This window comes from Triturus cristatus, chromosome 11, assembly GCF_964204655.1.
Source record: "Triturus cristatus chromosome 11, aTriCri1.1, whole genome shotgun sequence".
Lineage (NCBI taxonomy): Eukaryota > Metazoa > Chordata > Amphibia > Caudata > Salamandridae > Triturus > Triturus cristatus.
The window spans coordinates 119,475,224-119,490,750 of NC_140594.1; the positions used below are offsets into that span (position 1 = coordinate 119,475,224).

Here is a 15,527-nt window from a genome sequence, read left to right on the forward strand (position 1 = left end):
TGACTTAAATTTGCCTTGTAAATATGGCACCCTTTCAGGCTATACTTAGCGTGGAATGGGGAGGGCAATGGGTGTTGCTGTGGGTGTTCCACATTCACATACACATTAATAAACATACATAGCTTGCACATTTCACATGCTGCATGTTGAGCAACGGTATGCAGAGGGGAGAGAGTGGGTAGATTTATACTGCAAATTTAGATGCTAATGTGAACTTGCTGCTGGTAAGAGGGGCTAGCATAAGAGCACTAGGAGACTGAGGTCTTCACAGCAGCACCCGTAGGCCTCCAGTCCAAGAGATATTCAATGGAGGGTGTGGGGATGAGTCCTGCCAGGGAGAAGCAACAGAAACTGGACTCACCGATATCTTGGTGAAGACGTAGAGCAGCAGAGAAAGAACTGACAGGTAGATTCGGATCCTCTTGCCCCCAAAACGCTTCTTCAGATATTCTGGCATGGTTACCACCTGCAAGGAGACATGGGTAAAAAGAATGTAAAGAGGGGGTGGGAATAAGGGATACAGGCATGGGGAGGGAGAGATTTTAAAGGATGCCCTGATCTTTAGTTCTGCTATGGAAATGCCACAGCCACTGATGCAGTGCTGATGAAGGTGAAGGGCACCCTGCAGAATGGCGCATGGCAGGACTTCCTAAGCAATGCCAACGACTGGCTGGGGCCCGACAAAGAGAGACTCCCAAGACACTGGAGGGCATGCGACAAACTCAATGATACAGAAGATGGGCTCATACTGCGGGGTCACCGGCTCAGGATCCCCAAAAGCAGGGGATGTTCTATGAATATTGATCCGAAGGTGGATATCTCCATCCAGCTTCTGAAGTCCTATTCACTTTAAACAGTAACTCAGCACAAGATCTAAAATAGAGATCATTACTCCTCACTGAACAGAGGTCCTCACATACATGAATACGAGGATCTGGCTATTACCAACCACACATGCATGTGCACCTCCAAAGGACGTCTGCTGATTGCATATGGAGTCCCTTTAGAGTATTGCACAGAAATGACAACTCATGCCAGAGAAGTGGGCCGACAGCCATAGACAGGATGCCCTCTTCTGGTATTTCAAAGAGATCAATACATTACTGGAGAGTTTGTCTAATCCTCGCATTCAGAGCCACGACTGACTAGGCAAGAGTTCTTAGGCTCATGCACATTCTGTGATTCTAGGCAAATCGCAGGGGGGCAGATTTATAAGAAACTGACGCATCTGTAGAGATGCATCAGTTTCCCTGCGCCAGCCTGCGATACCCTTGACCACCATCGATGCGCCGTATTTACAATATGGCGCACCATGGTGCAAGGATTGACAGATGCGTCAGAAAGTCTTACGCATCTGTTGGCCCAAAAGTCACGCATTACTGGAGTCATGTCGCAAGGACGACGCAACTCTAGTAATGTATGGGGAGGCCTTTACTCATTATTATTATTATTATTATTATTATTATGAAATTTGTTAAGCGCTCGGCTACCCCCAACGGGGGTGTCCCGGCACTGTGGACAGCGACAGTAGAGGACAGAGAGACTAGCAGCTTGCAAATAACCAGGTCTTCAGTTTACATCTGAACTGAGATTCAGAGTCGATCATACGGATGTTGAGTGGGAGAGCATTCCATAGCTTTGCCATGATCACTGCAAATGCTCTACCACCTTTTCTAGATCTGTAGTACCTGGGGGGGAGCAGAAGTGGAAGGTGATTTGATCTGAGCGTGCGGCAGGAATGGACTCGCTTCAGCCTTTGTCTGAGATAGCCTGGCCCCTTGCCATTCAAGGCCCTGAATGTCAGGACCAGGGCTTTAAACTGAATGCGGGAAGAAATAGGAAGCCAGTGAAGGTTTTTCAAATGGGGGAGATCGAATGGATGTTACAGATCAGCCAGGCCGCTGCGTTTTGTACCATCTGAAGTCGTTGAAGGAAATATGCTGGTGTTACAATAGTCCAGGCGGGACATGATGAGAGCATGTACGATAGTTTTCAAGGAATCAGTGGGCAGATAGGGGGAGATCTTTTTTATCATGCGCAGTTTGCCAAAGCAGGCAGAAGTGACTTTAAGAATTTGTGTTTTACCTAGCAGTTCATTGTCAATTTGGATGCCCAGATTACGGGCCGTCTTGACCGGTACAGGGGGGGGAGAGGGGAACAACCTTTACAACGCAACTTTTACAACGCACTACACTTACAACGCATTTTTTACAACGCAACATCCACTACAACGCATGCCATTACAACGCAGGACACTACAACGCATTTTTAAAAACTACCTTTACAACGCATTCCATTACAACGCATACTACCTTTACAACGCATACCATTACAACGCATAATATTACATTAAAACCCCTACACTATCCAACACTTGCCCTACTGTTGCACCCCCTGGAGTTAGAATAGTAATTTTTACCCCTATACTATCCAACACTTACCCTACTGTTGCACTCCCTGGAGTTAGAATAGTAATTTTTACCCCTATACTATCCAACACTTACCCTACTGTTGCACCCCCTGGAGTTAGAATAGTAATTTTTACCCCTATACTATCCAACACTTACCCTACTGTTGCACCCCCTGGAGTTAGAATAGTAATTTTTACCCCTATACTATCCAACACTTGCCCTACTGTTGCACCCCCTGGAGTTAGAATAGTAATTTCTACCCCTATACTATCCAACACTTGCCCTACTGTTGCACCCCCTGGAGTTAGAATAGTAATTTTTACCCCTATACTATCCAACACTTACCCTACTGTTGCACCCCCTGGAGTTAGAATAGTAATTTTTACACCTATACTATCCAACACTTGCCCTACTGTTGCACCCCCTGGAGTTAGAATAGTAATTTTTACCCCTATACTATCCAACACTTACCCTACTGTTGCACCCCCTGGAGTTAGAATAGTAATTTTTACCCCTATACTATCCAACACTTGCCCTACTGTTGCACCCCCTGGAGTTAGAATAGTAATTTTTTACCCCTATACTATCCAACACCTGCCCTACTGTTGCACCCCCTGGAGTTAGAATAGTAATTTTTACCCCTATACTATCCAACACTTGCCCTACTGTTGCACCCCCTGGAGTTAGAATAGTAATTTTTACCCCTATACTATCCAACACTTGCCCTACTGTTGCACCCCCTGGAGTTAGAATAGTAATTTTTACCCCTATACTATCCAACACTTACCCTACTGTTGCACCCCCTGGAGTAAGAATAGTAATTTTTACCCCTATACTATCCAATACTTACCTTAAATCCAATGTAATATTATGCGTTGTAATGGTATGCGTTGTAAAGGTAGTATGCGTTGTAATGGAATGCGTTGTAAAGGTAGTTTTTAAAAATGCGTTGTAGTGTCCTGCGTTGTAATGCCATGCGTTGTAGTGGATGTTGCGTTGTAAAAAATGCGTTGTAAGTGCATGCGTTGTAAAAGTGTGCGTTGTAACGACATACATCCGGGGGGAGAGGGTTTAATTCCGACGGCCACCATAATGATGTAGGTAAAGGAGTTTTTAGGTTAAAAAAAAGCACCTCGGTTTTGTCGGTGTTTAGCTTCAGGGTGTTGGAGGTCATCCAGGATACGATGTTGGAGATGCAGGCTTTAAAATTCGAGAGTCCTTTGTCAGAGTGGTCTTTAAAGGAGAAGATAAGCTGAGTATCAACAGCATACAAGACCACTCTGACTCCAGAAGCCTCTACCACCCTAGCCAATGGTGACAGATAGACATTAAAGAAGAGGGGGCTGAGCGCCGATCCCTGAGGGACTCCGCAACTGAGACTTTTTTTGTCTTTGGACATAAAGGGGTGACACCACACCTGTTGCGTTCTGTCCGTAAGAAAGGATTTGATCCAGGCCAGAGGCGTGTCACGAATCTCTATTTTGTAGAGTCTGTCTAACAGTATGGAGTGAGACAAAGTGTCGAAAGCTGCGGACAGATCGAGGAGTACCAACATGGCAACCTATCCTCTGTCCACGCTTTCCCTAATAGTTTCAGAGACCTCCAATAGTGCTGTCTCCGCACTGTAGCCGGATCTAAAACCGGATTGTGAGTCGTGGAGGAGATTTTGGGTCTCTAAATAGTCGGCCAGTTGCTCCTGCACGATTTTTTCTAATATTTTGGCTGGTTTGGGGAGAAGTGATATCGGACGATAGTTAAAGTAGACTGCTTGATCAGCTTCTGCCTTTTTTAAAATAGGGATCAGCATGGCCTGTTTCCAAGTTATGGGGAATTGGCCGGTGGAGAGAGAAGAATTCCAGATAGAGATAAGAGGTTGAGCAATGGCAGGGGCAAGGGTCGTGAGCACTTGAGCAGGAACCGGGTCGAGAGGTGAGCCTGATTTGCACTGCTGTATTTTTACTCATTGTACTGTGTCACTCGCTTGAAGCAGGCGTAAGGTTTTGACACAGTGGCATCCTAGAAGTGGCGCAGTGAAATCTTGTAGATTTCACTGCATCACTTCTAAGAGACTTTTCTGCATGGGAACGCCCACCCTGCATACATTATACATGATGCAGGTATAATGTGACGCAGGGCTTTACAACGTGATGCATCTCCCTAGATGCGTCATGTTGTAAATTGGCCGCATTGTTTATGCCTCCGCTGTGTCACAAAAGTGATGCAACAGTGGCGCAAAAGTGTGGCAAGGGGCTTGTAAATCTGCCAGTCAATCTCCCATGCCTAAAAAAAAAAATATGTCCTTCTGTAATGTAACTGGTGTTCATTAAAGTGCTTCAATACCTTCAGGTCGAGTTTGCAGTATATACAGCTGCGTAAAAAAGAGTACTACAAACATATCAATGTCCATAGCCAAAGGACGACTGATCCTCGCATAGGGAACCTTGCATGGTATTCCTGAGAGATGGCAAATTATGTCACTGCTACTGTTCAGAAACTTATGAACATCAAGTTCTCCCAAGATGGTATGATCTGTTAACAAGCATCCTCAGAACACATCGGTGGCAACTCATCCCAGGACAGAGGTCCCAAAGCCAGGATGCTCTCCTTCGGCACTGCACACAAATCAAATGGCACCACCAAGGATGTCTTACCCTCACCTGGGGTACCCTGCAACATTATTATATGGAGATGGCACATCCCCCTGGAGTAAGAACCCCCAAACACCTGGACATTAGTACGTCAAATTCTGATGCAGTATATCAATGTGCATCCCAGGAGGGCTCCTGGCCCTTTGAAAGGGAAAACCTGCATATTAGAGGGATAGCTCCCACAAGGAGACCTGTGACCTTTGGGTAGAGGGGACATGAAGGAGTACTGTACAGAGTCTGCTCTGCTTCTACAGAAGAATGCTTATCCTCAGATATGCAGGACACCTTTGGGTATTATAGGAAAACTACAACTTACCCAAGGTGTCCTCTGACCTTTGGGCAGGAACACATACACAGTCACCTTTGGTTGACTTCTTAGCCTTATACATTGAGAGGGGTCTCTAAATGGGCTTTATATGGAGAGTGTTGCTCATCCAAGGTGACCTCTGGTCTGGGATGAGGAGCATGGATTACACTTGGAGAGTAGTGTGCCATTTTTGAGAGAGAAACCTATCCCTCCCGGACAGAACCCCCTACACTGCTGGGTCCAGAGCTGCCTTATAATGCCGGTAAAAGCCAAAGGAAATGATGGACGGAGTGTTGAACAATGCAAGCACTCACCCCCAGTCAACTGATCTGGGTTTAATCCATCACCATTCTTTAGCCCACTCTGCCACCCCAGTTCATACATGGCCATATGCAAATCAGTCTGACCCTGTGCCTCATGGGAACAGTCCAGCCCGAACTGCCAAGCCATGTCTTCCCTGGACCGGAAACAAGCTTCCTAGGACCGGTTTCTGGCATTTCAGCCGTCTTCAGCCAGGCTTGCTTGAATCCAGTGGCAAAGTGAGCAAGGGACTCACGTCTGAGCATACCCTGCCAACTTATGGCGAACAAAGCAAAAGCCAAAGGAAATGATGGACGGAGTGTTGAACATTGCAAGCACTCACCCCCAGTCAACTGATCTGGGTTTAATCCATCACCATTCTTTAGCCCACTCTGCCACCCCAGTTCATACATGGCCATATGCAAATCAGTCTGACCCTGTGCCTCATGGGAACAGTCCAGCCCGAACTGCCAAGCCATGTCTTCCCTGGACCGGAAACAAGCTTCCTAGGACCGGTTTCTGGTATTTCAGCCGTCTTCAGCCAGGCTTGCTTGAATCCAGTGGCAAAGTGAGCAAGGGACTCACGTCTGAGCATACCCTGCCAAATTATGGCGAACAAAGCAAAAGCCAAAGGAAATGATGGACGGAGTGTTGAACATTGCAAGCACTCACCCCCAGTCAACTGATCTGGGTTTAATCCATCACCATTCTTTAGCCCACTCTGCCACCCCAGTTCATACATGGCCATATGCAAATCAGTCTGACCCTGTGCCTCATGGGAACAGTCCAGCCCGAACTGCCAAGCCATGTCTTTCCTGGACCGGAAACAAGCTTCCTAGGACCGGTTTCTGGCATTTCAGCCGTCTTCAGCCAGGCTTGCTTGAATCCAGTGGCAAAGTGAGCAAGGGACTCACGTCTGAGCATACACTGCCAACTTATGGCGAACAAAGCAAAAGCCAAAGGAAATGATGGACGGAGTGTTGAACATTGCAAGCACTCACCCCCAGTCAACTGATCTGGGTTTAATCCATCACCATTCTTTAGCCCACTCTGCCACCCCAGTTCATACATGGCCATATGCAAATCAGTCTGACCCTGTGCCTCATGGGAACAGTCCAGCCCGAACTGCCAAGCCATGTCTTCCCTGGACCGCAAACAAGCTTCCTAGGACCGGTTTCTGGCATTTCAGCCGTCTTCAGCCAGGCTTGCTTGAATCCAGTGGCAAAGTGAGCAAGGGACTCACGTCTGAGCATACCCTGCCAACTTATGGCGAACAAAGCAAAAGCCAAAGGAAATGATGGACGGAGTGTTGAACATTGCAAGCACTCACCCCCAGTCAACTGATCTGGGTTTAATCCATCACCATTCTTTAGCCCACTCTGCCACCCCAGTTCATACATGGCCATATGCAAATCAGTCTGACCCTGTGCCTCATGGGAACAGTCCAGCCCGAACTGCCAAGCCATGTCTTCCCTGGACCGGAAACAAGCTTCCTAGGACCGGTTTCTGGCATTTCAGCCGTCTTCAGCCAGGCTTGCTTGAATCCAGTGGCAAAGTGAGCAAGGGACTCACGTCTGAGCATACCCTGCCAACTTATGGCGAACAAAGCAAAAGCCAAAGGAAATGATGGACGGAGTGTTGAACATTGCAAGCACTCACCCCCAGTCAACTGATCTGGGTTTAATCCATCACCATTCTTTAGCCCACTCTGCCACCCCAGTTCATACATGGCCATATGCAAATCAGTCTGACCCTGTGCCTCATGGGAACAGTCCAGCCCGAACTGCCAAGCCATGTCTTCCCTGGACCGCAAACAAGCTTCCTAGGACCCGTTTCTGGCATTTCAGCCGTCTTCAGCCAGGCTTGCTTGAATCCAGTGGCAAAGTGAGCAAGGGACTCACGTCTGAGCATACCCTGCCAACTGATGGCGAACAAAGCAAAAGCCAAAGGAAATGATGGACGGAGTGTTGAACATTGCAAGCACTCACCCCCAGTCAACTGATCTGGGTTTAATCCATCACCATTCTTTAGCCCACTCTGCCACCCCAGTTCATACATGGCCATATGCAAATCAGTCTGACCCTGTGCCTCATGGGAACAGTCCAGCCCGAACTGCCAAGCCATGTCTTCCCTGGACCGGAAACAAGCTTCCTAGGACCGGTTTCTGGCATTTCAGCCGTCTTCAGCCAGGCTTGCTTGAATCCAGTGGCAAAGTGAGCAAGGGACTCACGTCTGAGCATACCCTGCCAACTTATGGCGAACAAAGCAAAAGCCAAAGGAAATGATGGACGGAGTGTTGAACATTGCAAGCACTCACCCCCAGTCAACTGATCTGGGTTTAATCCATCACCATTCTTTAGCCCACTCTGCCACCCCAGTTCATACATGGCCATATGCAAATCAGTCTGACCCTGTGCCTCATGGGAACAGTCCAGCCCGAACTGCCAAGCCATGTCTTCCCTGGACCGGAAACAAGGTTCCTAGGACTGGTTTCTGGCATTTCAGCCGTCTTCAGCCAGGCTTGCTTGAATCCAGTGGCAAAGTGAGCAAGGGACTCACGTCTGAGCATACCCTGCCAACTTATGGCGAACAAAGCAAAAGCCAAAGGAAATGATGGACGGAGTGTTGAACATTGCAAGCACTCACCCCCAGTCAACTGATCTGGGTTTAATCCATCACCATTCTTTAGCCCACTCTGCCACCCCAGTTCATACATGGCCATATGCAAATCAGTCTGACCCTGTGCCTCATGGGAACAGTCCAGCCCGAACTGCCAAGCCATGTCTTCCCTGGACCGGAAACAAGCTTCCTAGGACCGGTTTCTGGCATTTCAGCCGTCTTCAGCCAGGCTTGCTTGAATCCAGTGGCAAAGTGAGCAAGGGACTCACGTCTGAGCATACCCTGCCAACTTATGGCGAACAAAGCAAAAGCCAAAGGAAATGATGGACGGAGTGTTGAACATTGCAAGCACTCACCCCCAGTCAACTGATCTGGGTTTAATCCATCACCATTCTTTAGCCCACTCTGCCACCCCAGTTCATACATGGCCATATGCAAATCAGTCTGACCCTGTGCCTCATGGGAACAGTCCAGCCCGAACTGCCAAGCCATGTCTTCCCTGGACCGGAAACAAGCTTCCTAGGACCGGTTTCTGGCATTTCAGCCGTCTTCAGCCAGGCTTGCTTGAATCCAGTGGCAAAGTGAGCAAGGGACTCACGTCTGAGCATACCCTGCCAACTTATGGCGAACAAAGCAAAAGCCAAAGGAAATGATGGACGGAGTGTTGAACATTGCAAGCACTCACCCCCAGTCAACTGATCTGGGTTTAATCCATCACCATTCTTTAGCCCACTCCGCCACCCCAGTTCATACATGGCCATATGCAAATCAGTCTGACCCTGTGCCTCATGGGAACAGTCCAGCCCGAACTGCCAAGCCATGTCTTCCCTGGACCGGAAACAAGCTTCCTAGGACCGGTTTCTGGCATTTCAGCCGTCTTCAGCCAGGCTTGCTTGAATCCAGTGGCAAAGTGAGCAAGGGACTCACGTCTGAGCATACCCTGCCAACTTATGGCGAACAAAGCAAAAGCCAAAGGAAATGATGGACGGAGTGTTGAACATTGCAAGCACTCACCCCCAGTCAACTGATCTGGGTTTAATCCATCACCATTCTTTAGCCCACTCTGCCACCCCAGTTCATACATGGCCATATGCAAATCAGTCTGACCCTGTGCCTCATGGAAACAGTCCAGCCCGAACTGCCAAGCCATGTCTTCCCTGGACCGGAAACAAGCTTCCTAGGACCGGTTTCTGGCATTTCAGCCGTCTTCAGCCAGGCTTGCTTGAATCCAGTGGCAAAGTGAGCAAGGGACTCACGTCTGTGCATACCCTGCCAACTTATGGCGAACAAAGCAAAAGCCAAAGGAAATGATGGACGGAGTGTTGAACATTGCAAGCACTCACCCCCAGTCAACTGATCTGGGTTTAATCCATCACCATTCTTTAGCCCACTCTGCCACCCCAGTTCATACATGGCCATATGCAAATCAGTCTGCAAATCAGTCTGACCCTGTGCCTCATGGGAACAGTCCAGCCCGAACTGCCAAGCCATGTCTTCCCTGGACCGGAAACAAGCTTCCTAGGACCGGTTTCTGGCATTTCAGCCGTCTTCAGCCAGGCTTGCTTGAATCCAGTGGCAAAGTGAGCAAGGGACTCACGTCTGAGCATACCCTGCCAACTTATGGCGAACAAAGCAAAAGCCAAAGGAAATGATGGACGGAGTGTTGAACATTGCAAGCACTCACCCCCAGTCAACTGATCTGGGTTTAATCCATCACCATTCTTTAGCCCACTCTGCCACCCCAGTTCATACATGGCCATATGCAAATCAGTCTGACCCTGTGCCTCATGGGAACAGTCCACCCCGAACTGCCAAGCCATGTCTTCCCTGGACCGGAAACAAGCTTCCTAGGACCGGTTTCTGGCATTTCAGCCGTCTTCAGCCAGGCTTGCTTGAATCCAGTGGCAAAGTGAGCAAGGGACTCACGTCTGAGCATACCCTGCCAACTTATGGCGAACAAAGCAAAAGCCAAAGGAAATGATGGACGGAGTGTTGAACATTGCAAGCACTCACCCCCAGTCAACTGATCTGGGTTTAATCCATCACCATTCTTTAGCCCACTCTGCCACCCCAGTTCATACATGGCCATATGCAAATCAGTCTGACCCTGTGCCTCATGGGAACAGTCCAGCCCGAACTGCCAAGCCATGTCTTCCCTGGACCGGAAACAAGCTTCCTAGGACCGGTTTCTGGCATTTCAGCCGTCTTCAGCCAGGCTTGCTTGAATCCAGTGGCAAAGTGAGCAAGGGACTCACGTCTGAGCATACCCTGCCAACTTATGGCGAACAAAGCAAAAGCCAAAGGAAATGATGGACGGAGTGTTGAACATTGCAAGCACTCGCCCCCAGTCAACTGATCTGGGTTTAATCCATCACCATTCTTTAGCCCACTCTGCCACCCCAGTTCATACATGGCCATATGCAAATCAGTCTGACCCTGTGCCTCATGGGAACAGTCCAGCCCGAACTGCCAAGCCATGTCTTCCCTGGACCGGAAACAAGCTTCCTAGGACCGGTTTCTGGCATTTCAGCCGTCTTCAGCCAGGCTTGCTTGAATCCAGTGGCAAAGTGAGCAAGGGACTCACGTCTGAGCATACCCTGCCAACTTATGGCGAACAAAGCAAAAGCCAAAGGAAATGATGGACGGAGTGTTGAACATTGCAAGCACTCACCCCCAGTCAACTGATCTGGGTTTAATCCATCACCATTCTTTAGCCCACTCTGCCACCCCAGTTCATACATGGCCATATGCAAATCAGTCTGACCCTGTGCCTCATGGGAACAGTCCAGCCCGAACTGCCAAGCCATGTCTTCCCTGGACCGGAAACAAGCTTCCTAGGACCGGTTTCTGGCATTTCAGCCGTCTTCAGCCAGGCTTGCTTGAATCCAGTGGCAAAGTGAGCAAGGGACTCACGTCTGAGCATACCCTGCCAACTTATGGCGAACAAAGCAAAAGCCAAAGGAAATGATGGACGGAGTGTTGAACATTGCAAGCACTCACCCCCAGTCAACTGATCTGGGTTTAATCCATCACCATTCTTTAGCCCACTCTGCCACCCCAGTTCATACATGGCCATATGCAAATCAGTCTGACCCTGTGCCTCATGGGAACAGTCCAGCCCGAACTGCCAAGCCATGTCTTCCCTGGACCGGAAACAAGCTTCCTAGGACCGGTTTCTGGCATTTCAGCCGTCTTCAGCCAGGCTTACTTGAATCCAGTGGCAAAGTGAGCAAGGGACTCACGTCTGAGCATACCCTGCCAACTTATGGCGAACAAAGCAAAAGCCAAAGGAAATGATGGACGGAGTGTTGAACATTGCAAGCACTCACCCCCAGTCAACTGATCTGGGTTTAATCCATCACCATTCTTTAGCCCACTCTGCCACCCCAGTTCATACATGGCCATATGCAAATCAGTCTGACCCTGTGCCTCATGAGAACAGTCCAGCCCGAACTGCCAAGCCTTGAACGATGGATTTAACCCAGATCTCTTGACTGGGGGAGAATGTCTGCATTGTCAGCATTCCGTCCATCATTTGTTTGTTGTAACGCTTTTCGCCCTAAGTGGGATGGGTATTCCCAGACGTGGGACCCGTGCTCACTACGCCACTGGAGTCAAGCTATCCTGGCTGATGACGGCTGATAGCCAGAAACCGGTCCTAGGATGCTTGATTCCGGTCCAGGGAAGACATGGCTTGGCAGTTCGGGCTGGACTGTTCCCATGAGGCACAGGGTCAAGACTGATTTGCATATGGCCATGTCTGAACTGGGGTGGCGTAGTGGGCAAAAGAACGATGGATTTAACCCAGATCTCTTGACTGGGGGAGAATGTCTGCATTGTCAGCATTCCATCCATCATTTGTTTGTTGTAACGCTTATAATGCCGGTAGCCATGTTCAGTGGACTGCCCTGTGTGCATTTTTACTTCCTAATTGGAAATTCTTAGAAGTATAATAACATTACTATTATTATGTACTCTCATCACACATCTATTTATCAGATTGATTCCCTTAAGTAAGCAGCTACAAAAGTGTGCGTCACTGTTCTGTCCTGATGATGACCTTGGAAGTAGACTACAAGGTGGAAACATAGTCAACACCATAGCAAATAGACTAGGCCCTCTTTCATTGAATGAAAGACAGACCTGTGTAATACACAACTGTATACCCGACTTTGTTACCTTGACCCAAGTTGTTTGTCTTGGGTCTTGTATACTTGTATTTACCCTTTTAAGCACCTTTAACACTTTTAAGGAAAACTATGTGAACATCCATGCACTCAATTAAAACACTGCTCCATTCTGTCTCCTATCATCTTCAACCTCTAGATGGAGCCCCTTGGAGTTCTACTCACAGATCACAGCACAAGATTCTCCAATATGCTGACACACAACTCTACCTGAAAGTCTTCTACACAGGCATTTATGTATAGGTCGGAATATGCAACCACCTTGTAATCAGGGCCTAAGAAGTGTAAAAAGGAATAAACAAGGTAGCAGGCCTTTTCTGTCTATGCACCAAGGTTCTGGAACAACATCTCTATTTCCTTCGGGACCGCCCAAACGCTGCTCCAACTTAGCAACGAGTTGAAGAGGAAACTCTTTACAGAACACACATGATGACGCATTACCAGTCAACAAAGCAGCTCCAACTCCTATCATTCATTAACCTCATGCTCGTCTTTGACCCTGCACAGTGCTCCTCTGCCTCTTGACTGGGTTTGCTCTTCAACGACACCACATACAATCAAATACACATGAACCCTTTATTTCCATACGCCATTCCAGGATGCTGGAAAAGAGGCAAGGAGGCAGGAGGCCTTAATGATGGGGTGAAAGGATAGACATCGCTTATGTACTCACGCCAGCCTTCACGTAGATGGGCACGAAGATCCACCCGAGAACAACCACTAGCACCAGCGCCTAGAAACAAAGGAGAAGCAAACATCATTCTGATTCAAGCAGTGGTAGCCTTCATTCATGTACAGCGCTATCCTGTTACCATTAGGACAGCAAGAGCCTTGGATTTGAAGCACAAGCACTAGAAACCCCATCAGGCAACAATGCGCTTTAAAAATAAGACATGCATTCATTCATTCAAGTAAAAACAAGTGAACCTGAAGTTGTAGAAGGCAGATTACTGTTTAAAACACAAGCACTGGCAAACTCATCAGGTATCATTGCACTTTATAAATATGACAAGCATCAGGGTTACACCATCTCTTTGCTGACCCTATATCGTGTCAGTCTATTTCTAAAAAAGATCTAAAAACTCACTTGTTGTGTAGTTTGCAAACAAGGAGGAATTTTACAAAGAGTAAGTTAACAACAGTTAGAGCATTCCTGACAGCCCGAGCATCTTGCAAATAGATATGAATCCAACGTATTTATCGTTCGTCACTAATTTACAACACAGGTATATATTGGTGAGATTTCGGTTAAATGACATCCCCTTCCACGAAACATCTATGCAGCCTCCGATCTCCTATTTTGTACATGTGATGATCGATCTATCCAGAATGATTTGCACTTTCTGTTTTTCTGCAAATACTACTGTGATGAAAGAAAAAGGTTTATTGTCCGCCGTTGCGTAAAATGAATTTTAAACAGTGCCGTGTGGCCCTTTACTTTTTACAGTCATTAACCGACCCCTTTACATGTTTTTGAGTAGCGTCTTTCTTTTTATCAGCTTTAAAAAAGAGATGTTTAATCCGATTAATTTTACACTCAATATAAGAACTGATCTATTGACTTGCCACAATGACTCTATGTGTTTATGAATTATATTTTTTCTATCTTTCTAATAGACCATTATATGTTATCATGTATTTGCTCCTGGAAATCTGTAATTGTTGTATTTTAAGCTTATTGCAATATTGGAATGTTTTAACTGTAGTATACTTTTTTATGCCTTCATTGTGATGGCGAAATAAAGTGATTCTGACTGACATGCATTCATTCAAGTAGAAAGAAGCGACCCTGAAGTTGTGCATGCCAGGCAAGTTAGTGTTTAAAATACAAGAAAGCAAAAGGATACCAGGGTAGCATAGATTTCTGATATCTGCATTGTTCTTACCTTTTACATCAAAGAGTGCATTTATTTGTTTTGCTCAATTTTTGTAGCGCTCTAAGCTACTCTGCTCTGTGCTTAGTTTTAGGAAATCAGCCCTGCACCAGCTCTTCTTACAGAAAGGTATTTGTCTGTTTGCAACGTGGAGGGGGGTGGTTTACGGGAAGGAGTAATGGGGTCTGAAACTTCAAAAAACATATGACAAATTTCTTAGGGGCATATCAGCAACAACCGGCGATAATTATCGCTCAGCGCACTTAGCGCTAAGATAATTATCGCCGGCTAGCGTGGATTTTTATCGCTGAGATAGCGTGCTATTAGCAACGCTTATCTCAAAAGCGATAAAGATCCTCAAGCTAACTGCCTAACGTGAGATTATCGCTGGAAACCCAGTGATAATCTCACGCAATGTGGCGTTAGCTTGATGATAGGGACTCACAAACTTAGCCATGATATCCACGTTTCATAGGATATCATGGCTAAGTCAGTCCTGAAGGAGGCGTAAGGAAAGTAGCGATAACTGGGGTTATCGCTACTTTTCTTGCCGCTATGCTTCATAGCGTGGGGCTTGACGATGGGAGAAATGTCGCTTAGCGACATTTCTCCTGTCATGTCAGGTCAGGAACGCCCACTTTGCATCTCATTAGAGATGCAAAGCTGGGCGTTAGGAATTCCTATGCTAACGCAAGTTTTCACGCGTTAGCATGAGCTTGCTAATTAGGCGATAAAATTATCGCCGCTTTTAGGCCGAAAACATCCGCAAAAGCGGCGATAATTCTATCGCCTCGCCTTGCTGATATGTCCCTTAGTTTTATATCGAAGTATTAGTGCAGTAACAAAGAATTTCGCTTACATAAACGAATGAGCATTGCAAAAAGAAAAAATATATGTTTTATGCATTTATTTGTTGTAGCAACCCGTAAAGCACTTGCTCCTCGAAGTCGAACAGCGCTATAATTTGTACAAGCCAAAAAATCTGGATAGGTAGCCCAGACGTTACTGAATTTGCCTCATTTTTGATTCTTGGGAAGTAAGAAAAGTAACACACCGTGCTTACCTCAAACAGAGAACGTTATTTAGAGTTGATCGGTAACTAAACAATTTCTGATTTGTGGAGGTAGCGGTAAATCTTCCATTGTAAGATTTATTGTCTGTGTAAAAATTGCCTCCGGCCT

The 15,527-nt window shown here is 47.0% G+C and overlaps 1 protein-coding gene across 1 annotated transcript in view; it reads right to left on the reverse strand.

The window, feature by feature from the left end:
• The window catches only part of SLC5A1 (solute carrier family 5 member 1), a 279,347-nt gene that overhangs the window by 150,351 nt on the left and 113,469 nt on the right, over positions 1-15,527 (reverse strand). Inside the window, exons 4-5 of the mRNA XM_085634551.1 lie at positions 13,146-13,205; positions 362-466 (exon numbers count right to left, since the gene is read on the reverse strand). Of these exons, the coding sequence (XP_085490677.1) occupies positions 362-466; positions 13,146-13,205 (165 nt within the window). The remainder of the gene's footprint in view (positions 1-361; positions 467-13,145; positions 13,206-15,527) is intronic.